The sequence below is a fragment of the Euprymna scolopes genome, chromosome 2 (genome assembly GCF_053919585.1).
Source record: "Euprymna scolopes isolate OS-2025 chromosome 2, ASM5391958v1, whole genome shotgun sequence".
In the NCBI taxonomy this organism is placed as follows: Eukaryota; Metazoa; Mollusca; class Cephalopoda; order Sepiida; family Sepiolidae; genus Euprymna; species Euprymna scolopes.
In genome coordinates, this window is record NC_136483.1 from 163,330,087 (window position 1) to 163,357,726 (window position 27,640).

The 27,640-nt window shown below is 33.6% G+C and overlaps 1 protein-coding gene across 1 annotated transcript in view; it reads left to right on the forward strand.

The window, feature by feature from the left end:
• The first annotated feature begins 2,178 nt into the window (after positions 1-2,178).
• LOC145298338 (high affinity cGMP-specific 3',5'-cyclic phosphodiesterase 9A-like) overlaps positions 2,179-27,640 on the forward strand; it is an 81,048-nt gene continuing 55,586 nt past the window's right edge. Inside the window, exon 1 of the mRNA XM_080144313.1 lies at positions 2,179-2,405. Coding sequence (XP_080000439.1) covers positions 2,315-2,405 — 91 coding nt within the window. The 5' untranslated portion in view covers positions 2,179-2,314. The remainder of the gene's footprint in view (positions 2,406-27,640) is intronic.

A 27,640-nucleotide genomic window follows, 5' to 3' on the forward strand; every position in this document is an offset into this window, starting at 1 on the left:
TAATTAATTTCAAGAATATTATCTGGAAAAACATCTGAAATAGAGAAAAAAAAACTAATCATTGATGGTAAAATGACAAAGATTTTCAATTCTTCAGTGACTTTTTGGACATCCTGTATAAATCATCTCAGTGCAAGTGCCAGTTTATGTCATCGACCATAACACATCATCAGGCAGTTGATCCATAAAGTGCAGTTTCATTTTCAGTGAGAGAGACAGGTGTGCAAGACAACCGTCAACAAGGAGGCCCCGAAATGGTGCACATTCTTTCCTAATGACTCCAAAAATCTACTGCTGCATGGTATGCAGAATAATGGTTTGTCAGTACTTGATCTGCAAGATGTTTATATACAAATTGTCGTTACTTATTAGAATACTAGGAAACAACAACAAAAAAAAAAAGACTAAGAGGAATTGGAATCAAAGGGAAAACTGAGATCATAAAACTAACTGCAATTATTGACACAACCGAAATCTTAAGAAAAATCCTTGAATGCAGAAACCAAACCACATAACAGGTGATTTGAACTAGAACAAAAACAAAAAATATAGAAACATCACACAAGTCCAAAGGAGCTAAAATTTGCAGACATCCATAAAACTTACACCCCCTCTCCTCTGAAAAGACACACATATGCTTTTGGCACCAACTTCGATTGAAACTTCATGAAGGGAACAGGAGAATGGAAAGAATGAGCAGGAAGAACACTAACCAGTCATCTCTGAAAGTGTCCCAAAATTACTTGAACCTTAGCTAGGCACATTGCCACTGAAATTCTAGAGAACTTAACTTCAGGACTATACTACAGTAGGAATTTCTGCCAACAATCGTTGCCAGTGAAAATTAAATGGTAAACAGCTGTTGCAATAACGCAAAATGATTTGCAACAGCTATCGAAAGAGGTGGTATACTGGAAATCTGAGGAGACTCAGTCTCCAGAGACAGACACCGGTTGTTATTATCAGTGAGCAATCATTAATGATGATTTGTATATTGGGCATGTTTTGTATTTTGCATAGATTTTATCTCTGTACAAAAGTTTTTTAAAAAATGAATTTATTCACCATTTCCACCCTCCCAAAAAAAAAGAAAAGCAAGAACAAAGAAAACAATTTCCATAGCTGTTAAGCGCCGTAAATGCATGGTGCAGCTATCGCAACTGCATATGGCAATTGTTAGCAGCATACGTACAGCTTTGAAAAATTAAAACAAAAAAGAAAGAAACTTGCTGTCTATTGAAATCTGTCAAGAGCAAAGAAAAACAAGTAATAATTATAACAGCATGGTCCCCCCCCCCTAAAACCCTGTGGCCTCAGCATCGTTTGGTGCCACAGCATGGATAGAAAGACCAAAGAGAAATAGCACCATCCAACCTTCGACTAGAAGAGCACGGAGAATACTTGAATCCTGAGACAGGGGTGGGGGCTTATTGTCACTCAAACTTCAGAGAGAACTAGCAGCTATTATCCACAAGAACTTAATGGTAAATAGCTGTTGCGAGAACTCAATCTGGTTTGCGACGGTAACTGAGTGCTAGAAATTTGGGTATACTTGTTATAAGGATTCAGATTCCAGGGAACACCACTCGTTTTTGCTAGTGATCTCTTAGTGATAATTTTCCGTCCTTAGTTAGGATCAAAATGTAGTATCTGCTCTAGTATCTAGATTCAGTTAGAATAGGAAAAAAATCCTTCTAGACACGTGGGTGGAGGAGGGGGTATTTTTTGTCCCAAATCCAAAGGGTTAAGGAGGGAGAGTGGATTTACTCCCCTTCCCTCTCATTGTATATCAGTTGTGGGAGTGGGGGGGGGACAAGTAAGTAAGGACTTGTGTGGAAAACTAGTAGCAAGTTAAATAATAATAAAGTATCATCATCATCATCATCATCATCATCATCATCATCATCATCGTCATCATCATCGTCATCATCATCGTCATCATCCTTATTCAAACGGCATTAACTCATTACCATCATTACCAGAGAAAAGGCAGTGAAAGAAGGAAGAAGGAGAAAAGAAGAAAAAGAAAAGAAGAAGGAAAAAGAAGAAAAGAAGTAAAAGAAAAGAAGAAGAAAAAAGAAGAAAGAAGAAAAAAGAAGAAGAAAAAAGAAGAAGAAGAAGAAGAAGAAAAAGAAGGTGTTAGTATTATTATTATTATTTGATTAAATTTGTATTAAAAAGGCAACTTCGACATCATTTGCCTAGTCTTCCTCCGCAATCGCTACAACAACAACAACCAAACGAAGAAGAAACAGAAGAGGAAGAGAAGGTTTTTGTTGTTAGTAGTCGTAAAATAGTTTGGAAGGCGACCGTTATGTCCACCACGAAAGCCGTTTATTTAACTGTCAGTGGGCGAAATGAGCAAGTGGAATTTAATTCGCAAGACACTTCCGAAGACATATTGGGTAAGTTCCTTATTTTTCGCCTGAATTACACTTCTCTCTCTTTTAAGTAAATGATTATTCAAAGCTCGTATATAAACATAAAGAATTATTTACTTTTTATTTTTTAAACCCCCGCAACACAAAGGAATTAATAATTCCTTTCTCTGTTTCGCTGAAGAACTGGAGACTCTCTGGCTGGTAACGGAGTGCAGTATTTATTCTGTTGGGTCTGTAAAGACGAACTTCCTATGCATTACCTCCTTCATAAAGTAGAATTGGTTTATTGCCGGTAGCCTTAAGCGCTGAGCCCCCCCCCCCCTCCACAGGAAAATTCCGACTGCCACTCACGATAAAATGTAAGCATCCATACGTTCCCCTTCCTTACGGAATGTGTGGGGAGGGGGCTTCAAGATTTCTCGCTATGAATTGACCTTGTGTCTAACTTTGCAGTGGGGGGGGGTTAAGGTAAATAAGTTTACATCAATAAATACTCCTGCTTAAATAACTTGTCAGTGACGTCATCCTCTCATTCAGACCAAGATAGAAGTGTATTATCTGTTTTGTTTTATGCGGGGATAGATGTATTTTCTCGTTTTAAAAAAAAAAAAAACAAAAAAAAAAACAGCGTCTTGTGAGGGAACTTTTCTTTTTTTTCTTTTTTTTTTTTTTTTAGGAACTGTTTAAAAAAAAAAAAATAGCTTTCTCTAACAAAAACACTAAATTTACTAAAGACTAAATCTCTCGCTTATTTAATTTTAGCAAAATCCATTGTTAATTTTTCTACTTATGTAGACCAAACTTTTAGCTCTAGTTTTATTGCCATTAAATTCTTAAATCCTATTTAAGCATTTAGAGAAAGCTACTTGTGCAGAGAAATCCATTTTAAACCTGGGATGAGGGGGGGGGGGTAATTCTGTATGCCTAATCATTTTAATAAACAAGATACCATGATAATTCCAAAATAGTAAAAAAAAAAAATGTTCAGCTTAAACTTTAGTTCAATATTTTGGGCAGAAACTTGGTATTTCTGCCGTGCATGGACCGTATTTTTTTTTTTCTTTAATTCTTGACTAAGTTAAATTTTATTTTTTCCACATTTTCCAAATATCGTAAAACTCTAATTCAACTTGAAACTACAGTTTTAAAAAATAGCACGGTAACATAAGTGCGTAAGCACCGATGAAGTACAGTGTAAAACCCTCCCCATGTTAAAAATGACTTTCTAAAGTTGTTCCAGCACGGTCCGTGAATTGCAGAAATACCTCATGTTCTACGTTGAACTTTGTAACCGGTGTAATGTATGTATATTTATGTGTATATATTGTACTTATGCAGAGAGTGAATAGTGATCCGTGACTGAATTAATGTTAATTTAAAAAGCCATTCTTAAAATGGGGAGGGTGTTTTGTAACTATTCTGTACTTTAACCTTACAATTGAATAATAAAAACTTAAATGTGGAAATACAATTTTAAAAAAATAGCGCGGATCAGTCTCTGCATTAGCACCCAATTATCTTAATCGCTCGCATACTTTCTTATGTGAGGATTTAAAAAAATTATTCGTTTAACAACTTTGAAACTATTTCTATTAAGCTTTCAATTCCAATATAAATTAGAACAGCTTCCAAAATTTGCTAAGAATTAAAAATTTGTTTTCGACAATTCAATTGTTTAAATGCCAAAACGTAATTAGTTTTCTTTTGGCTAACGAAAGATTAGAATGTTTACTCGTTTACAAATCTGCCCAAATGCATTCTGGTAGATCTTAGCATTTTTGAACAAAATTAAGTTTTTTTTTTTTTTTTTTTTTTCCCCCCACACCTCATATCAATAAATATTTATATAGAATAGTGGTACAATTTGAAAGTTCTTCTGTAATCTGCTTCAGTCATTTCCGGGAATGACTGATTCTCCGTTGGTACTGTCAGTTACTGAACTAGATTCTGGGTAATTGTTGTACTTTATTTTATCTTAAGAATTAAAGTTTTACGGCATCCTTAAGCCTGGTGAAAGTAGTTACAAAACGCCCTGCCCGTGTCAAAAATGGGTTTCTAAATAGCATTTCAGCATTGTTCGTATTCTACATAAGTACTGGATTCGTCTGGATACCCGGTTACTTAAAGTACCGGGGTTTGTATTACTGTACACATAGATTCGAAAAAGTTGTCAAAACAAATATATAACAAATAAATGTTATCAAAGGCAAGATAAGTTACTTTTCTACCTAACTGGATATATTTTTTGTGTTTTTATTCAATGTAACATGTTTATTCAGCTCGAAAAACATGCAGTGTTTACCGATGTATTGGAAAATTCAAAATGGCGCCTCCCTACTGTCTGTTTAACACGGTAAGTTTGGGAAAAGATGATATAAATAATAAACTAGACAAAATACTATTAAAAAACAACCGGATTTATGTCAACCTATGTCACGGTAACATATTGAGCGAATTTCTAACAGTATTTTGTCTAGTTTATTATTTATACCTTTTCCCAAACTTCCCCTCTCCGAGAGAGTCGGCCGCCATTTTGAATTTTCCAATACATCGGTAAACACTGCATGTTTTTCGAGCTGAATAAACATGTTACACTGAATAAAAACACAATATATATCCAGTTAGGTAGAAAAGTAACTATCTTGCCTTTGATAACATTTATTTGTTATATATTTGTTTTTGACAACTTTTTCGAATCTGTGTGTACAGTACAGTAATACAAACCCAAGTATCGTTATGTACTATAATTTAAATTTTGAATTTTCAAAATTGTTAGCCTAGTTATCTTAATAAAAGATGCTGTAACTTGAACTTTCTACCCCCCCCCACCCACACACACACCCTTCGTGTTATTATTGAGTACCAGCTGTTCTTGTTTCATTACAATGTTTGCATTTACTTTTAGAAATGTGTGCCAAAATATTTTACTCTGACGAAGTTTCTTTTAAAAGAAACAAGATATTGGTCTACTGGTCTTCAGTGACGTCCTCATTATTCGTCATGTTTTATCTATATATATTTATATATATAATATAATTATATTATATCGGTGAGGGCTGAGGGGGTGGCGGTAGAAAAATGAGGGCTGGCCTGTTTGAATATGAAACGAGTAGCCAAATGAAATACGTAAGCGAAAGATTTAAGTAGTTATGAGGGATCTATAAATTCTTAGATAAGGTCTAAAGAGTCTAACAGGTCCCGCTGTCCTATCGCCGGAATAGTGCATGCATCCCCCATACCTGTTTTAATGTAACAAGTGGCAATGTCTTGGAAGTGAATGAAAATGTGAACTCATTAAAATAGCATTATGCTTCGTTAATGTTTTTCTAATCATTTCCTTCATCTTTTCAGCCAGGAGCAAAGTGTAGTATCTGTTTTTTTTTTTTTTTTAATTCTTCACTGACAGGAAGAATTAAAGTTACAATCTAGTACCTCTTTTGGGAGCTGGATTTCCCTCGCATCAAAAAAAAAACTTATTCTGCCTCTCGTGGAGGCAAGTGAATAACTTATTCGGTGAATAAGCAGTACTACGCTTAAAAGAACTTTGTCGCTTGGACACTACTAGGGCCAGACTCCTTTTGGTTTTCAGTTGGGACATGGGGAGAGTGCATAAGGGTAAACAAATGCAATTTCAGGACCAAATCAAATGAATGCTTTGAAAATTTTTAAAGTAAATATAAGAAACTTTAACAATTTTTTTTTTTTTTTAACCTAATCATGCATCATTGAAATGTGTTAATTTTGAGAACTTTCTGATACTTACGCACCTTTGTTACCATGTTTAATTTTATTTTGAAAGCCATTCTTAAGGTGTTCTGTAACTATTCTGTACTTCCTAATAGGTTAATAAGATATCGAGGGACTTTAATTTAACCAGAAAATTATTTAAAAAGGTGCGGTAACAAGTGCATAAGCTCCCTGTTTCTTTCAAAATGTTATCGTCTTTCCTAATCGAAAGACGTTCTCTCATCCATTGGAATCCATCGTCTGTTTTTATTGCGTCGTAAATGTCCTCTCTGCAGCAGAAAGTCTTTGGAGACTAAAGTCTATTTTTCTGGTTGATAGAAAAGTATAATGCTAACGTTCAATGTCCTTAACAAATTTTTAATCTGCATTTGTATGCTCCTGCTATTCTCTCTCCTCGTGTCTCGACAGATAACCAAAATGATTCCATTTTAGTAGTGCAGTCACTAGTGCAGTGCACTGCACAAAGTGCCAAAATTTAAAATAGTAGGCTCATTTTTAACATGAATATAATTTTATCTTTATTTAAAGAACTTTTGGAAATCCCAACGTCTTCAAGTAAAATTATGAATAGAAATTTTAGTTAAAATAAAAACTTTAAAGTTTCAGACAATTTTAAACTTTGAATTTCGGCTCGGCTGAGCGTTTATAACCATTTAACTTACAAATTGACTGCCAATTTTTTCTAATTTTGTCCAATGTTGGAAGCAGCAGTATGACTAATTAACCGCAATTCGTTTTCTTTTGCAAATACAGGTTTGCTAGGATTTAATTCTAAGTGTTTTTGCTTGTTTTTTTTTTTTTTTTTTTTTTTTTTTTTTTTTTTTTTTTTTAATTTGCTTTGCCACCTGGATTTAGGGTTAGTGATAGTCCTTTTTTATTTGGTAAACAAATAAAATCTATGTTCCATCTCTGAAGGTACTTCTGCAGTTTATGGACCGTGCTAAAATAACGTTTAGAAACTCTAACATGTGGAGGGGGGGGCTCTGTACTGTTCGTAAAGATGCCGTAAAAATTACTTTAATTCTTGAATCGTGTCTAAAACGTCCATAAACTGCAGACTTACCCAAAGTGTAAATATTTTAGGAATTAAATGAAGAATCGAATCTTATACGACAGACGACGACGCTAGAGGAACTATATTTGTATGTTTATCTGCAAAAAAAATAATCTGACATTAATAATAGAGTGGATTAATTTGTCTTTGAAGATCCAACTAGTCAACCTGGAATCCATCAGGTGAAATAACCGCCTCATTCCTCAATATAACGCATTTCAGCACTTCTATACTATTTAGATAATTTCGGAAATCGTAATACTGAATTTACCATGAAAACGATGGTATCTACGTATTCCTCGTATTAAGATTATATTTTAAAAAAATACGAAAATCGTTAAGGTAGAAAATTATTAAAGAAAATGGAATTTGAAAATGATTGTAGGAGAGTTCAAAAAAGAGGCCATCTTGTCTTGATTTAAACAAGATGGCTGCAAGTTTTCACCTAACACACGATTCGTTAACTCTATATTCAGTTAATTTCGACTGCATAACTTGAAAGCTACCATTGTAACTGATTAGAATTGACAAAATCGGTTGAAACAATTGTTTTTATCTGAACTCCATTTATCGACTACAAAATCTCGTCCCAATTTTGTAGAAGCATTTTGAAATGAATGAGTTAATGTTTGTTTACAGATCCGAAACTTCGGTAAATATTCAGATACGCTACAACTGAACACCGACCACTCTAATTTGTATTGGGTAATTGAGGTCGCTGACAACGAATCTGATAGTCAAACTTGGGGCAAAATTACTGTTTGCATGGTATTAACCCCTGAACACACGAATTACTTTCCACCATTTTGCGGCTTCCGTTTTCGCTACGCGCGTGCGCTATAGCATAAACGACGGCTTCAACAAGCAAACTGCCTTTTCAGATGGCGTACAAATCTTCCGCGGAAAATTTGAAATCAGATGGAAAAGAAATAAAGCAAGAAAAGCACACCAAGTTGTAGGGAGGGGGGGTGTAATTTAATTTTTTTGCCCCAGAACATAGAATTGGTACTGGTCGCGATTTGAGGTTCCTGCCGAACACCATAAAAAACACTGACTTCTCCCAATGCATGAGCAAAGGACATGTTTTAGTTGCCATAGTAACTAGTCTTTTTTTTTTTATTTTTTTTTTTACTGTTTTTTCTTTTAAATAGCATTTTCTTTTTAAATGACGACGTTTTTACTGTTTATGAATATTAAAAGAAAAATAATTACTAAACATTTATTAATAAAAAATGGGTGCTAGTGAGTGCACTTATGATCCGCGCTATATTTTAAATCGTATTTCTAAGTTTAATTAAAGTTTAATGTTTTTTTTTATTCAATTGTAAGGTTAAAACAGAATAGGTACAAAACACCCTCCCCATGTTAGGAATGGCTTTTTAAATAATAACGTTATTTCAGCACGGATCAATAAGTGCACTCCACTGCACTAGTACCACAAAATGGTGTTTTGTACCTATCATCAAATCGCGACCAGTACCAATTCTATGTTCTGAGGGGGGGGGGGAAATTAAATTACACCCCCCCTTTAACCTTACAATTGAATTTAAAAAAAAAACCATTAAACTTTAATTAAACTTAGAAATACGATTTAAAATATAACGCTGATCATAAGTGGTGCATGCACTAGCACCCATTTTTTTTTTTTTTTATTAATGTTTAGTAAGTTTTCTTTTAATATTCATAAACAGTAAAAACGTCGTCATTTAAAAAGAAAATGCTATTTAAAAGAAAAAGTCGATAAAAGTGAGATATTATACATTATAGCACTTTTTGGGTGGAAAATTTAAAATTAGCTAAAAAAGGAAAGCCCTCCAAATTGGAGGGAGGGTAATTTTTTTTTTTTTTTTTTTTTTTTGCCTGGAACAAAGAATTTTCCAAAAGTAACTCGCCGACATTTACTAATCTTTCAAGCAATTTCTGGATCAACCTGCATAGCTTTCCAGTTTTGACAATTTATATGTTCAAATTTTGTATTCCTTTCCGAGAAGGTTTGTAAAAAAAAATAAGGGTCCAAGGTTGTTGCCGTGCCGTAATTTCGTTGATACAAATGTTTGATTGAAAAAATCAAACGTAGCTGTCGCCGATCTCATTTAATTTTCGACCGATCTATATTAATTTTTAACGGAAGTCTATCAGAATATTTCGTACTATGCTGAAGCTTTCGGTTTACATGATAGTCCAGTTTTGTTTTTTGTTTTTTTGTACTAACCTACGATAAGTTTTGAAATTTAGAAACTCTTAAAGATCGATAAAAGAATATTTTAACCCCCCCCCTCCTATCTTTATTTTGTATTGGTAACTATAATGCACTTTTGCCATATAACAAGGCCGATAGCCATTAGTCGCGTTCTCTCGTGTAATGAATGAATGCGTGAATGTAAGATTGACATGAAATTCTTAAAGATAAACTAAAATGACCGAAAAATGAGCTGAAATGACTTAAATAAATAAAAAGTAAATGACTTAGAATGACTTTAATGAACTTAAGGATGAATTGAATGACCTTAAGAATGACTTGAATGCTTTAAATAACTGGAATCCTTCAAAAACAACTTTAATGGCTTTGAGACTGACTGGGTATAAAGTGGGTGATCATTTTACATTAAATTAATACAGAAAAGTGATCCCCCACTTTATATCACACTTACATGTTGTACTTATGTTTGTAAGAACAGATACTACACTTTGATCTTGGCCAAGAAAAGGGTATTTATTTGCTCCCCCATCCAACAAACTGGGCACAAGGCCGATTTTTAATGTGAGGAATGAAGGGGAAGTAGGGGAGCTGGATAATGACAATTGGTATGAAGGGTGTCACTTACATTGACCAAGGTCTTATATGTGGAGTTGCCCCTACATATGGTCTTTGCTTGCAGTATCTGCCGGAACAGATACTACACTTTTTTTCTTGGCCAAGAAAAGCTTAAAAAGCTAAGAACAGCATCTATTAACAGACCTTTGATCTTAACTAAAGGCCAAGCACAAAAATGTTACGGACAGACCGACCGGAGTGACTTAGTCGCGTGCACGCAACTAAAAATACTTAAACCCAGCTTCAGTTTCTCGTTTTAAACAAATTTGTTTCGTGTTCAATTCTTTTTGACATCTACTTTTTAGTTGGAGTCTTTTTAGTCTATATGAGGGTAAAGTACCTTAGTAATTACATTATTCTAGTTGAATATTTTCATTCTGACTGGTACAGATTTTTCTGGACTTACACCTACTTTACTTCGGTTGTACTAAGAAGCTAGTTTGGAAAATGGTGTATAAAAAAGATCCTCGATTTAGCAGGATTACATTGCAAATGTTTTGTTCTATGTAATACTAAATAACAATTAACTCTAAAGTCTTGTAATGAAATACCATTTTAAAAAATTTATCGTCTATAAAATTTGTTTGGCCATATGATCTTTCGTTCAGAATATTTAAATTTAAGCTTTCAAAATCCAATTAGTAAGGTACGTATTAATAGGTAATGAACCAAAAAAAAATATAATTATCAAAGGCGTGATAAATTACTCTTCTACCTACCTGGATAAGCTTGTGCATTTTTAACTTTTAAAGTGTTTATCTACTTTGAAACATTAGTGCTAAGTTAGAACAATAACAAGGCGGCAAAAATAAGGATTCATTTTCAGTCTTAAGAATTCCCAACTCTTCAGATAAAAATACCAATAAAAATTCACCCAATAAATGTCACTATGACAACTGGGTGATAATGAGACTGCCGGGCAATGCCGGATAGGCCCTTGACTTGATGTTGTGGTCATTGACAATGAGGCATAAATCATGGCTGCAAGATTATTAGAATTCAGTCAAATACTGGTAGTTAAGAGAAGGATAGGCATGAATCGCCTCGTGCCTAATTACATTAGCTTTATAAATATGAAGCGAATAAGTGACAACAGAAATAAGAGCATTAAATGTTGCAGCTGGTTAAAAGAACGGAGTGGGGGGGGGAGTGTAAAAGAATTGACAATAAAACTCTTTTGTTTAGTACAGATGTGGATTGCTGATTGCTGAGTCATTTTCCAGTTAACAAGAACTGGATGAATCCAGTTTGTCATTAGAAAGCGGGTAATAACCTGGAGATGCCTATGAAAATTTAGGTTTTCTACCAATCTTTCCTCTGGGTTAGAAATGTATGTTAATTCCTAACATCGGCTTATAAAACTAAGTTCGTTTACTTGCCTCTCCACAAGGGCATTCAGACCATTTTTTTTTTTTTTTTTTTCTTGCATAGAATTTAATAAAACATCTTTGCATCTGACTCTCATCCATAACGGATTGCTTCATTAATCTTGCACCACTAATATCTGTAATAGATGAAACCTTCAGATATGAATGCATAATTTCAGTTATAACAATGTAATTTATAACCTTCTGATCTATTCAGGCGGAATAAAAAAATAGGTCTTTTGGAATGTTCATTTTTTTTAAATATTCTATTAAAAATGAACTTGTACCAAGTTTTCACTTGCTACATGTTTTTCAAACTTGATTCATTAGGTATGTTCCTAATTTGACCAAATAACACAATTCGATGGAGACTCTTACTAAAATCCATGAATTTTCATAGTAATTCTACCAGTTGTCAATTGTTAAACCACTTATATTGATCTCTAGAATCGTTTACATCCATTTTATTTCTTCACCTTTGTCTTTTCAACTTTTACAAACCCTTTTAAAGAAAAATCCATTGAAAGTGATTCTTTGCTTGGTTAAGTTTACTGCATATCCAACCGTTTAAACTTATTTAACACTGAAACATGGTTATGTAACCGATTGTTTTGGCTTTTATGGTACTTTTGAAATATTCACCCTCAGTCATGTTGAGCTAGCTTCTGATTTACATTACATTCTAGATCCTAACCCTTGTATAGCAGTCCTGAATAAGGTCACATGAGATGAGTAACCAATTATGTTGAAGACTTGGATTTGTATATCCAAGACCTTAATGGATGTCTCCATCCTCAGTTATTGACCTATGATTGAACTGCCAAAGCAGGTTAGTTTGGGGTGATTGGTAAATTAATTCCCCCCCCCCTGCATGGCGGTCCTGGATATGACCTTAAACGATATATCCAATGGTGAGGCCCCAGCTTGCAGGCTTTGGGTAGCGTAGAGCCACCCTTTAATTGCCATTGCTCCTAAGTCCACACTGGCTAGGAGTGGTAGTACCTGTTAGGGGTCCCAACTATGGGTTAAATAGAAACCAACTTTTCGAAATAACTGGATTCGGCATTAAATAACCTGGAAAGGGTTAATATGCCGTAAAACAACCAACCTCCAAGCATGGCATTAAGGTTTTTTTTTTTTTTTTTTTGCTCCATCTAGTTCGGATTATGTTGAAAATCTGATTTAAAATGGTAAACTTTTTAATGCGAGCTTTGAAAAATTTTAAGGTTGTAATATAACTACAATGGAATACAAAAGTACTTGGCATGAAATATAAATTTTTCCATGGAGCAATGAAGTTTGATATTTAAGGGGCTGCGAGTGTCTTGTACTCATTGAGCAACACTAAACGGCTCTCTCCTGCTTTCCATAGTCAGATCAAGAATCCTTTGTAGGAACTAGTTGGTCTTCCTCATACCTGGAATATCCATAAATTATGGAGTTGATGCAGGTGGTGGCACTCTGTACATGGCCAAAGCAATTTAAACATCAAGCATTTAAAAAAAAAAAAAAAAAAAAAAAAATCCCCACTATCTTCTGGTAAAGAATGGCTGCAAGTATTCTTTTAGCTAGTCTGTTGCTGTACAATTGCCGGATTATGGCATGGCCACTATGCTAAAGCTATTTTAAATCTATATCTCTGTACACAGAACTGATATTGACACTTTTTTTTTTTTTTTTCTTTTTTTTTTTTTTTTTTTTTTTCTTCAAAAGTGAGCATTTTTTTAGAATTATCTATCTTTGACAGAAAATACTGTCTCTGGATTTGAGGGTAAAAGATGAGTTATCAAGCTGAAAGGAATGGCTGAACAAGAATTTAATTACTGATTTAACTTCAGTCAAATGCTGGTACATGAAAAAATGGCTGGTAATACTCAATGCTGCCAAGACTAAGCTTGTTTCCTTTAATTACAAGGAACCAACCATTTTTTTTTTTTTTTTTTAAAGCTATGGCTAAAAATTACCTGAAGTACTTCAAACTCCTAGGCTTTCCCTTCACAGGAACATGAGTTGGAACAGATACAGAGAGCATTGCGAAGGTGGGCTCTCTCTACCTTGCTAGAAAGTTACTTTTTGTCTTAAAGGATCCTGTACCTCTACAAGGCCACCATTACTTCATGTATGGAATACTATCACATTTGGGCTGGTGCATCTGCTATTAGTCTCTCGCTCCTGAACAGGGTTCAAAAATCACCAATCTAATACATCCTGAACTGTTCATCTAAGCTCCAACCTCTCTCCTATTGAAATGTTGCATCCCTCTGCCTTTTACAAGTATTTAATGGTGGATGCTCTGTACTACAAGCCCTTGTGGCCCCTCGATGTAAATACACCTGACAAGCAGCGAAGTCCCACTCCCTACACAGATCCCTAGATGTAAGAAAGCCTTCTACTCTAATAGCTCCCCCCCCCCCGAACTGTTAGACTTTGGAATTCCCTTCCGGGTTCCTGTTTCGCCAACTGTACTCACTTGCAGAAGTTCAAGTGTAATGTGAATGGACATCTTGCTGCTCAACTCCCTAGATGGTATCCCTGCAACTTATGTTCCTGACAGTAGCCCTCTACAAAGTGGCGACGTCTTAAGGGTGAAAATGTAATATGTATGATATACAGGGTGGGCCAAAATAAGGGTCCTATTTTTAAAAATTCATAAATTCATGTAAGTTTTAAGTTTTTTGGCCAAAATTTTTTTATTTCAAAAATCTCTGGTCAGTCTACACTAACATAAACTTTGAGTTTAACTTTTATTTTGTGGAAGTTATTCAAATTTAAAGATAGGACCCTTATTTTGGCCCACCCTGTACATGCAATAAAGCTCGACTCGCTGGTAATTGTGAAAAATTCTTTCTGCAAAGAAACTCCTTGGTCTTGCTGGCATAGTTGAGCTAGCTAAACTGTTTAATTTTAGGAAGAACCTGGTGGTTATGCAAGAAAAGCTCTTAATATATCAAAGTGGGTTGACCTCTGTACTTGCTGACAGCTTCCTATTTCAACATAAGGATCAGGAATTTTGCCTGACAGTAGCCCCTATGCTTGCTCTATAATTTGACTGAGAAAAATAGATATTTCTATCTAAAATGTGTTCCAATCTTAATTAAATTAATCGGGGCACAATATAAATAATTTCTCTTTGCAGCGTCTTGCCCTGGAGATATGGAAAGTGCGCAACTGGGCGTTGATCTGATTCTTGCAAAAATAACTCTTCTAGCTACAACCACTGTCAATTTCCCTTGCTGTACTTGCATCTAAATGCAAATTTCATTAATTTTCTTTCCTAGAACCGTCTGCCTGTGAAACTGTATAAACCTGCTTTCATGCTAACTATATGGTTTTCAAGTCCAATGTAAACAAGTTCTTGTTGAGCCATCCTCTTAAATCAAATTTTACCCAAATTTCACCATTATTGATCCTTCTCATCGACCTGATACTCGTTAGCTCTTATACTAGAGTGGCTATGAAGCCTTTATAGTAGTAACTCCGTTAAAAAAAAAGTAAAAATAAAATTATTTCTACATGAAATAACTTCTCTGAAAAAAAAAAAAAAAAAAACTGCCAAAATTGGTAATATATTCCTGATGCAAAAGTTTATGGGATATAGTATGAGTTTTTGTATCCATTTTACTAGTTTTCATTGTATTTTAATACCTTCAAAATTTTCAATTTTGAACCAGAAACTTAACTTTCCCCCAGCAAATTTTTAAATTATCTAAAAACAAGTGGAGAAAACTAAACCTTAAACTTATTCATTAAAATACTCAGTATATATCGACTAGTTTGAAAAATGATAGAAATTAAGATCTACCAGTTATCTCCTGGCAAACAAAAGCACATGAATTAGACAATATTAGAATAAAAAAAAAATTGTCCTGTTTTCATGTGAGGACAATATAATTGTGGGCACATATACACAATTGTTTTGATGTACAATTAGTAAGTTATTTCTTTCCCCCTCTGGGGGTAACATTAATATCTTGGGCAGTGATGCCATCCTATGGTATTTAATTGTACCTGTATCCTGTACCTCTATAAGGCCACCATTCGCCCATGTATGGAGTATTGCTGTCACATTTGGGCTGGTGCATTTGCTACTAGTCTCTCGCTCCTAGACAAGGTTCAAAAGTCGCCAAGGTGATAGGCCCTGAACTGGCATCTAAGCTTCAGTCTCTGTCCCATCGACGAAAAGTTGCATCCCTCTGCCTGTTCTACAAGTATTTTAATGGTGAATGCTCTGACGAACTGCAGACACTTGTACCCCCACAACGTAAATACCCCCCGACAAACCTGACAAGCAGCTAAATCCCATCCCTTCACAGTAGAGATCCCTAGATGTAAGAGAGCCTTTTACTCCAGTAGTTTCTTCCCCAGAACCGCTAGACTCTGGAATTCTATTCCAGGTCCCTGTTTCTCCAACTGTACCGACATGCAGAAGTTAAAGTGTAACGTGAACCGACATCTTGCTGCCCAAATCCCAACATAGTGCCCCAGTAGTTGCTGCCCCTGATAGTAGCCCCCTACACCAAAGTGGCAATGTGCCTTGTTTGGAGTGAAAATGTAATGAAAAAAAAAAGATTTAAATCTACTGAATACTGTAACCTTTGCATTCTTACGTTTGCCTTGTCTTATCTGCTTCAAAATAGCCTTTTAAAGACAGCGGTTTTGTTTAATTTTCCTTTCTCGTAACTATCAAGATTTATTGCATTCATTCCTTTGCTGGGTAAATACCTAAGATATATAATCTTATGAGAAATGCCTCGTTCATACAATCTTAAGCACAAAATTCCTGAATTGTCACTTAGTAAAATCATTTTGTTGCATAGCATTTTGCTTCTGACGTTGGAGTCAGTTTTTGATCTGAGAAAAAAAACAGGTTACGGGTAACTGGGTGAATGATGTCAAAACCCCTAAATAAAGGTTGAGGTGTGTGTATCTAGGACTTGGGACAAATAATTTTAAAATTCATTTATTTTTAAATGAACTTTAAAAGAAACTAATTTTAAACAAATTACAAGTACTATTGATTTTTGATTCTCTATATGAAGGGTCATGTCCAGCTAAAATTTCTAACTAAAACCCCACCACCAACTCCAAAGTGCATATTTTTTTTTTTGATCACTGTATAGCTAAAAATAACAATTCGTATGTTGTGTAAACTGGATCAGTTTTGTCGATGTTCAGTCACTTATGGAGTTTTTTTTTTTCCATTAAACGTGAATTTTTAGAATTAGTTTAACATGTTAAACTATCAAATTAACATATGGAATTGAGGGTGTGGAGCTTGAAATATTGTTAGTGTAATTGCAACATTTAAGCATGTTAAATGAGTTTAAAATTTCAAATAAAAAAAAAATGGTAAGTAGGGCAAGAGAATATAAAATGTTTTAACACTAACAATCCTAAAATAAAAGCAATTTAAGAATGACATATTTTAAATACTAAAACACAAATGCAAGGGAATTAGAATGTATTAAAGTTAATGTAGTAAATTTAACTCATTTGGAAAATGATTAATAACTGAAGAATATTAGAATATAACGATTATAGTAACTTAATTTTTAAAGTAATTTTCAATAAAATAAAATAGTAATTAAGAAAATGAAATTTAATATTAAGCTAATATATAATAGCTCAAATCATTTTTAATTGATATAAAATTTATAAAAAATTGATTACTTCAATGATGGATTGAAGTAAAATATTTGTCGATAATTACAAATTAAATACTACAAAAGAATAACTTAAAAGATATCAATAATTTTTACTTTTGAAAATTTTAAATAAATGTATCTACTTAGGATACAATTAAAAAATGAAATAAAAATGCTTATATATTTGAATTCAATAAATTAGCTGAATCACAATTATGGAGTAATAACTAATATTTATACCAGATAAATTTAAATATTAATTTAACTTGATAAATAACTTGTAGGATTTTATACCGAAATGTTTTAAATGTTAATATTTAATTTAAATGATATAATTCAATTAAAGTACAAAGTTTAATCAATAAATAATATAACTAAATATATTAATGTAATAATAAAAAAAAATAACTCCGTTTTGAGAAAGGGAAAACGTTTTTGAATTGAACAGTGAATTTACAAAGTTATAAAATGTTACAAAGGGAAATTTAAAGATTAATGGGAAATAATTAAATGACAGAATCATAATTGTAATAAATTTAATAAAACTGAACTATAGATATAGAATCACTTGGTATAACCGGAAATAGAACATAGAAAATTTTGTAATTAGTTTCGTATAAAATTAAGTAAATATATTGACATGTTATATTATAATCATCTAAGTAAATGTAGATTTTTTTTTTATATATAAATAAAACATTTAGTGTGTATAAAATTATTAATATGAATATTTAAACTTTAGTGACTTTACTTGTAAACTCCAAATGGTGTAATAAAAGGTAATTGAAACTAATTTTCGGATTTTGTAATCATGCCCAAATGCATTTTGTTTTGGTAGATTGATAGTTGCTATTTCTTCTGAGTTAAGGGCAAAATAGATTCATTAATATAATTAAATGAATGATTTTTGCTCTATGAAATGGTTACTGTTAATTGTAAATGTCAACATAAAGGAATAAATTGTAAGATGGTCGACATCATGAAATTTGTAATATAGACTCGTCATTTGCTTGTTATATGCTCTCTAATTACATTGATCTTAGTAAATTAGTTCACTTTTTATATACTAATCTATCATTTCCAGATGTATGATAGTCATGGCTCTTAGCCTGGAGGATAAGGGTTAATGGTTAGTGATGGAAATTTGATAAGTTAGAGAGGATGACCCTTCAAGAACATGTTCATGTTGGATTAAGGCTTGTGGAGTCTGAGGCAGTCAAAGGTTTTAGCTGGCGTCGGATTTCTAAGAGTACTAGGAGTCCGAGTCTTTTTTTTTTTTTTTTTTTTTTTTTTTTTTTTTTACATGGTCTTCCTGTTTGTTTTTTTTTTTTTTTTTTTTTTTCCAGTTGCACAATAGTTTTTGTATGGTTTTGCTTCTATTTTTGAAGATATATCTTGTACAAGCAGAAGCCTGTTGTGAGTAAATATGAAGTAGGATAGTCAAGGATTTGCATTTGCGAAGCTAGATTTTGAATTGAGAATTCCAATCATAAGTTAAAATAAATACAGAATCTTATTGAAAATAAGGAATGTGGAATTGCCATTGTTTAGCTCACACAAAATAGTTAGATATCTGTTTATTGAAAAAGGAATGTAATGATGAATTGTTTATAAATTAAAATAAGGAATTTAAAAACGGACAATGTAAAGTGGGTTACGAAAATTAGGTTAGAGGGTCGGCTTTGTAAGAAACACGTGAATAACAATGCATGCTTAAACACGGCATGTCATGCCAGGTGTTTTGAGACTTGCTCGGTCATGCAATGACGTCATGAATTTAGTTAGATAAGTGAGAATTTGGATCTGTCGGAGGAGTCGGATCAGAAGCAGAGGTTCAGACCAATTTTCGGTTAGTCGAGGCACGCTCTGGGAAGCAAGGAGGTTTAGAAATAACTAACAACTTTGAATCCCTGAAATACAAAATGAAAGTCGGTTCATTTAATTTTTTGAGGGCTAACTCTTAAAATGTTAACGGTTTAAGGCCAGAATGACTACTTCACAACTTTTTTTTTACATGACTGATTTCCAAATCGCGCAAAAGTCAAATGCTGAATTTTTATTGGCTTTTGTTGCTTGTAATAATTTTCCTGAGAATCCTATACTTATAGGGATACGAGTTCTTTTTAATGGAGTTCAGCTTCCAGCCCCTCTTTTCCTTTTAATTACTAAATGTTCATTTTGCCATATTGATACTCCAACCAATTCATGATGGGGCTGGAAGTGGATAGCTTTTTCCCACCCTCCCGAAGGATGATTTCCTGTTCAACTTGCATATTTGGCCCTGTCGGTGGGGCATTAGAATACACCGACTGCCCCCCTCCCCCTGCAGAGGGTAAAAGTCCCTCAATGGGGGTCCTGGATATGACCATAAACTATATCCAGTGGTGAGGCCCCAGTTTGTGGTCTTTGGGGAGTGTGGAGCCACCCTTTAATTACCATTGCTCCCAGGTCCACTCTGACCTGGAGTGGTAGTACCTGTTAGGGTCCTAACTATGGGTTAAATAGAAACCGCCGTGAAAATAACAAATATATTCTATTAAAAAAATTTTCTTCTGAATCTTTGGATTCTGCATTAAATAACCCGGAAAGTGTTGATATGCCGTAAAACAAAAACAACCAACTAAATCAACTTGCATATTAAGGTTTATTTTTGACTTGGTTAAAACTGAGTGTTTAGGAAAAGCATTTTATGTTTCCCTTCTCTCTCCCATCACATAGTAGCATGCCCCCAAGATGGGAAATTCGCTTTTTTTTTTTTTTTTTTTTTTTTCTCTTGACCCATTAGCTACTATCCCTGGATGAATCACAGGAAGGTTGCCAACATCTGGAAATTAAAATTATGCTCTGGAACTGACTGGATCCAAACTTTGTCTTGATCTCCACTCTTTAGTTGGTGTCCTTATCTCAATTGCAACAATTGTTTTTCTATCTGTAACTGGTTATTTTGCATCCAGTTCATCTTGTGTGCTTTCAACCTCGCAACTGAACTTTTTTTAAAACAACCGACTAAATTTTTTTTTTTTTTTTTTTTTTTTTTCTTAAATCCTGAAGGGAGGAGTTAGTTCTGGAAACTGTTTGTGGCTGCAGACCATTTTCTAAAGTTCTAAAATCCGTAAGCACACCATTTTCAAAAGAATGAGGAAAAGAAAAATCTACTCGGAACGTTCACTTCATTGTACTCGATGACAATGCAAATATGAACTCTGTCCATGTTAAGGCTGACTCTGCTAGTAATGCCAGTTTGAATTCTGTCGATAACATCGACATAGCCTAAGAATGAATTTGCTGATGAATGATTAGTGTCATTCTAGGTGAGTGTACTTCTGGTACTTCATGAAGTGTCCAGTGAGAACTTGCACTTTTTTTTTTTTTTTTTTTTCCGACTTCTGTACATGCACCTTAATCTAAAGGCTTAGGCCAGTAACCTATTTTACTTCTCAGACACCAATTAAAGCATATACTTGTATTCACCCCAAACAAGGTATATTGCTACTGGGACATAAAGGCTATTAGGGATCATGCTTATGGAGACACTGGAGAGTTGAGCAGCATGATATCTGTATTACATTTAAATTTCTTTTGTTCAGAACAGGGAAGGGATTTTAAAGTAAAGCAGGTTGTGGCAAAGCTTTCTAGCATTTATGGAAACGAACACCCTCTGAAGAGTGCGTTTGATTTGTCCGTCTGGGACGGCGGGGGGGGGGGGGGGGTTACATATTTGAGCTTATATGTAAATAGGCTTTTTCATTTTTATAGGAAAAATGGTATTAAGAAAAAGTACTTTTGACTACTCTGCCCCCCCTCCCCAGTCTTATAAAAGAATTGAATAGTAATCTGAAAATGTTACCAGTTGACTCGTCTTGTGAATGTCAGTTTTGAGACCCATGAAATGTTTAGCCTTGACTGACGTATTTAGGTAAGTATAGTTTGTGTGCACCACTTTATATGTACACTATCATCTATCACAGCCTTTTAAAAAATAAGATCGTCCAACTAACAAAAATGGTTAATCTGATCTTGGTATGACAACATTAAGATTTTACTCAAGTTAAGAATTTTTAAAACCTTTTTATATATAGAAAATATTTCCACTTTGTTTTATGATAGTCATATAAAATATCAAAAAAAACAAAATCCAAAGGCAAATTCTACCTAGCTGAAAGTTTTAAGTTTTTTTTTTTTTTTTTGTTAAAAAAAAAAAAAGTATTAGTAAATTTAACATAAGAAAAAAAGAATGGCTGACGTCTCTTGCATCCTTTAAGTCTAATTACTCAAGTGATACTTGGAAACCCATTCACTGAATGCTATCATGACATTTATTTGGTCTGTTTCTAGTAATGGTTAATTTGAGTCATTAGGATTTAATGGATAAGTTGGCCACTTATTCTTGCATGGCACTCAACACTACTTGCTTTTTCAAACTGAATGTTTTAGAATTAAAAAAAAAAAAGCTCTACCTGGCTGAATAGGTTTAGTAACTTGTCTTTGATAAATTTTTTTTAACCAATTTTTCTACTGTCAAACAAATTCTTTTAAAAAGCAATTAAAGTTTTAGCAATTTTAATTTAACATTCTTTTCAAATATGTAACTGATAATTTTTACAAGTCAAAGTTTTTATCCAGGTCAAAACAATTATTTTAAACAAATTATGCAGAAAGCACTGTTAGAATATCCACCAGGTATTCCTAGTTATACTAAATGCAAGTTTATCATTTGTTTCTCAATTATTTTCTATATAATTTAATAAAATACATGTGAACATACCTTAGTCCTAGGATTGAGTTATGTCTGAAATATAAATCTTGTCTTTTTAGATTAGCAGTAATTTATGATTAACTGAACAATTCCTTCCACTCCATCTCTCAAAGCTATCTAATGCATTTCTCTTTAATTCTCAATCTGATTCAATTGCTTCACTAATTTGCTTTTACCACAGGTTATTTTTCAGTGTCAAGTTTGTAGCTGTTTTTTTCTTTCTATACGACTTAGCATCAATGCTGCTTAATCAAATCATCACTTTCAAAATTAGTTGAAATGTCATTTGTCAAGTGGTATTCACTTTGGCAAAACTTTGGTTCTGTTCCAAGTAGGCTTGCTACTTGGCCCTTTGCTTCTATTTATGTGAATGTGATTAATTTTGATCAAAAAGAATATATTGTGGTTTTAGCATTCATTTTTTCTTTCTAAGAAGAATGAAATTCTGTATTTTTAATTGAAAATTATATCCTCCATTCATTGGCATGAATTTTATTTATTTTTTTAAGAAACTGACTTCCAAATTAAACTCTGCAGATTCTTTGATCCCACTTTCTCTGGTCCATTTCTTGTTTTTGTCTTATGAACTCTATATGCTACCTAGTGTTCTGTCTAACCAAAGAACTCTTATCCATTCTGCTGATTGGAGGTAATTTTCTAATGATTGATATTGTTTTTGTCCACATTATCAAATATACTCCTTGAACGCAATATTGGGAGGTTTATGAAGATCAGGAATAAAAGGTACAAGTATCGGCCCTCCCCTTCAGCGACATCTGTGTTTGATGTTTAGAAGAGTGGTCATCGAGCTACCTGGATCTTTCATCTATAATATAAATCTCACCTGTCTGTTTAAATGTATATTTGTAAGTACTTGGCTTTAAATGGTCACTGATCTTGAAATTTCAATGTAATTTTTACATTGTCAGCATGTATGGTCTACCTGTATACCAGACTCTCCTCCTGAACACTTTATGTAATTGAATATAATAATTAGGCACCTGCTTCTAGCATGTTTTGTTTAGATGGTTAGCTCTTGATCCCTTTTGCATAAATTACATTAAACTAGGTGCACTGAGTCTATTTCTGGATATGTACTTGAAATACTCCCAAAATTCATACTAGTTGAAATCTATACTTGCTGGCTTAGTCCCAATATATCATGGTCACTTGGTTTAGGCAGCATTTTTTTATAGGCCTAGGGGGACTCTTTATTACATAAAAGCAACATTTCTAGGGAGGGAGGTAGTAAAACATGGTATGCAGATAGAATTTGACTTTCTTTTTTTTTTTTTTTTTTTTAAATTTTTATTTAATTTAATTTTATCAATTGAAATTTCAATTGTATTCATCCATATTGTTAATATGGCTACTAGATCTCTTAAATACTTCTCAGAATTTGATGCCTGATGCAAACACGGCCCTTCACTTTTAACCATTAACTCTGGTTAATGTAGGAATATGGTAGGAGGTTCAAAGCCATTGTAGGGGTTTTGTAACTGCTTCTTTTCACTGGACAAAATAGATATAAAACTTTGATCATGGCTTTTTTTTTTTTTTTTTTTTACTCGATAGTGGAGGGAGGTTCATGTCAGATGAAACTTTAATGTTTGCCATTGATTATCAGTAATCGGATGATTCCATCTTAAAATGGGTGAAAGGTGGTAATGTAAATCATGAAATTGCCTTGCGTGTTAGAACAATTAGAACAATTTTTACTCAACCATTAAAATTAAAAAAATTTTTTAGACTATAACCAAAACTCAACTTTTGACACAAGATAGTTTGATAAGATTTAATTTGAAAAACTAAAAATTAATGTGCCATCAACTCTTGATAACAATTTTAGGTATTCTGATTCTTTTAGACATAAGAATGAATGAAATTCTTTATTTTAGCATCAATTTTTATTTATTTTTTAATGACTGGAAGCATTTTATCTGGATTCTTGGGCACACCCAATTTAATGCCTTTTCTAAAAGACTTTTAACCATCTTTTGGAAGGTGCAACCAAACTTATCCATGGTGATTATGTTAAAAAAAAATGGCAAACTAATTCTAGTTGGATGAAAAAATGTAATGCCTTTTAATTTTGACCAAATGATTACAGGAACTAAAAATTGCAATATGACTGAACTCGTGCATTCAAGATCTGAAAGCTTTGTTGCATATATTGACCGTTAGAAAGCAATCCCTGTCATTCGTATCAGAAGCAGGTGTCGTAGAATTTCTTGATATAAAAAAAAAAAAAAAAAAATTTGAACGCAGACATAAGAGTTCAAATTTTTTTTTTTTTTTTTTCATAAACTGTAGATATATCAAGTTAACATGACAAAACGCATATTCGATCGAATGAACTTTTCCTTTTCCAAACAGTTCCAACTCTTGTCAGTGTTGCATCCTGGCTTTACTTTAATAGAATGTGATCTGAGGTATTTGTAGCACTTGTTCCCCTTTAATATACATACTCCTAACAAGTAACAAGATTCCACCCCTTCACTGAGATCCCTAGATGCCGGAAAGCTTTTTACTAAACAGCTCTTCTTGAATTGCAAGACTTTGGAATTCTGTCCTAAGCATCGGTTGTTTTAAATATAAAAACCTCTTGAGGAAACTAAGTTCTATTATTAATGGAGATTTTGGTATTTATCTTTATCCAAAACTTTTAGGCTCAACTTGGAAGTATGGTCTGTTAAACCATCCTTAAGCATTACTTTTTTGTGTGCGTGTTCTAGTTATTATACTTTTCTCCCAAAAACATTTTCTTTTTGGGGGCTGGGGTAGTGATATATTAAATGATCTATGGTTACATTTTTAGTTTATTATAATGGATTGACCTTGAAAGATACTACCATTCCAGGTTAGTGAACTTGGGAGTAATGACAAGATGTGACCTTACATTCCCCAAATTAGTGTCGCGGTCTGATGTCATTTAAGGTTTTAGCAGTGTATAGGATTGGCATGTAAGGCAAAATGGTTTGAAGAAAAAAATAAAATTAGGTTTTGGCAGTGGGAGTGAACTAAGTATCACAAATTAATTTTTTGTTCTAGTCGGGATGGAACATCCAAACTGATATTAGAAATTTGCCCCACTATCTAGGACATTCCAACTTGGATCTTTTTAATTCTAACTGTCCCTCAAGTGCAAGTATTTGTATCTTTTTGCACTTGATTCACCGGGTATATTTGCCAGGTAGTTAAAAAGATTCAAGTTTGGTTGCTTCTGTAACTTTTTGCAAAAAGTCCTGTGGAGATATTTACAAATTCCATTGCATTATATGGTAGCCGTGTCCCTAGCAGAATCTTGTTAGATGGTTCGCACTCTACTGTATGCCATGTATTGTCATTACTGAGACCATTGATCTTATGATCACTGATCATCAAGCCTTGATCTTGGGCAATTATTATAACCTCTCCTGATTAGTTAGCCTATAAAGCCTTCCTTTACCTATATAGCCCTGGATTCATCCAGAAAATACTTGGCACACTGGTTAGTTCATTCTTCCAGCTTTTTGCAATGGAAGGTTTTTGTGTACATTTTGCAGCTTTTTTTTTTTTTTTTTCTCTGCCTCATTTGTAAGACTGTCTTGTCCAGTTTTATAATGGAGGTTGTTCTGCTGGCTCTTGCTTTTTGATATTGATGTACTGTCATGAGCTTTTGATTCTTGGAGCTCATAAGCAATTTCGCAATGCTAACAATTGCTTGATGTGTCAATTTCTGAGTCCCATGCCTCCGTGTCCTCTGGCTAGATATGCTGGTTTATGTTATGTAAGGTCAACTTTTTTAATTTTTTTTTTTTTTTTCTCATAATATCCTTATTAAAAAAAAAATGCAATACCAATGACTCTACCAATTGGCAGCTTCTCTACATTATACATAAAAAAAAAATATATATATATATATAGTCTTGTATAGTTTTTAACCTTAAAAACTATACAAACATTTTATCATGTTAGAAAACCATCTAGTTAGTAAGTCATTTAATCACCTGCAATCACTGCATCAACTCGCTCTCGAATTTACTATAATACCAATAATTTATTTTTCAAGGGATCATCAGTTGTTTACCATGAAACGCTGTTTCGGGGATTTATATATACTGGCCATGAGTTATAACAAGACTAGCATTGCCTGGGTGTTGAACAAAAAAAAAAGTGGTGGCAGGCTTCAACTCTTACCGTGAAGCAGGAAAGCAATGTAAAAAAAACATGTCTTTGCTGTTGTGTCCATTGCCAAACCAAAGGTGGCAAAGGTCTAAATTAAGGCTAGTCAATGGAAAAAAGGGATGACTTTCGAAAATATTGGGTAAAAAAAAAAAGCGACCCCCCCCCCAACCTCTCCTTGTACAAAGTGCTCAGTTGAGGGTGAAGGAATTAATGTTAGCGAATTTTTTGATATTTGTTGTCTGAAGGGTTGAGCTTCAAAACGATACGGATCTTGTGAAAATTGTTGCCTGTCGAAAGTTTTAGGTAGATACATTTTAAACAGTGAGAATTATATTATAGATGTTTGGTTCATGATCAGTCATCTTCAAGATATCAGTGGCTTGGATGGCAAAAATGCTAGAGTACATGAACCCCTGTGGTTATTATAAATATTTTTACAGTAAAAGGTGCAGTCTCATAATTTTTTTTTTTTTTAAAGGGAACGTGAAAAATGGATGAGGCTGTCTGGATTGTTTCCATTTATGGATTTTAGTTGGTGTATGGATAGGAGGGGGTGGATGTTTGTCTGGTAATTCTAAAAGGGAAGATCTGTCCCTTTCTTTCTAACAGCTCTGCCATGTCTGTACATTACCTATTATACATGTAAAGGGTTATTGAGTGAGGTACTTCCTGGAGCAATAGAATGATCGAACAATTTTACCAGTGACCTTAGCAATGGATTTGACGTAAATGTTTCACTTCACTCTTAAAGTGGAGGTCAGTCTTAGGAGCTTATGAAAGCTGGGGGCTTACTCTTCAACTTCTCACCTAGTAATTAGAATTTTATTGATAGGAATTCAAAAGAATAAAAGTAACATCTTGTTCCTAATCTCTAAGGTTAATTTCTACTTGTTGTTTATCTAATTATCACCTGTTGCTACTTCGCTTGATCTCCCTTAATTTTTTTTTTTTTTTTTTTTTTTTTTCTCTAATCAATCCCTGTTGCTGAAAGACATTAACGGTTTTAAAGGCAAATTAATCCGTGTCAGCTCATTACTTTCATAAGTCTGCTTTTGAAGAAAACAATAGCATTCAATAAGGATAATCACATCTTTGCTTGTTTGGAATATCTCTTGTAACAATGACTGAACCTTAAATCGAAGAGGCCATTATTGCAGTGGATCTAAGCTCTTTTGTGTGGAAGAGCTATTTAAAATGACCAAAACGTGTTGGGACAGCTATTGAGCTCTGAAATTTGACTCTAGGTGGTGGTGGTGGGGGGATAAGATTAATGTTTATATTAAACTAATCTGTTAGCTAGATCGCCATAGAAAAACAGTAACAGCCGTTTTGAAAATTACTTTAAATTGTTGATTTTGGTCAGTTTAGTCGATGACTTGACATGCTAAACTATTTCTATTGCAAATAGAGAATTTAATATCTTGCCTTCTAAATTATTCAATAATTCCCCATGTCATCTGCAAGCCACATTTTCTGATCTAAGAGTAATGTTTTTAAAGAATATACAACTCTTCTCCCTCTCACTTGACAACTTTTTCTCACTAAATGACCTTAATATGATTGACGTAATCGCAATACCTCACTAACAATGATGCGTCTTGGCTCGATACAGCCGGTGCGAATTACCACTGAACGGCAGCGTTGAAAGGACAATTTACATATTGTAGGGCATGGAAACAATCTTTCCAAGCATCATGAACTCAAAGTA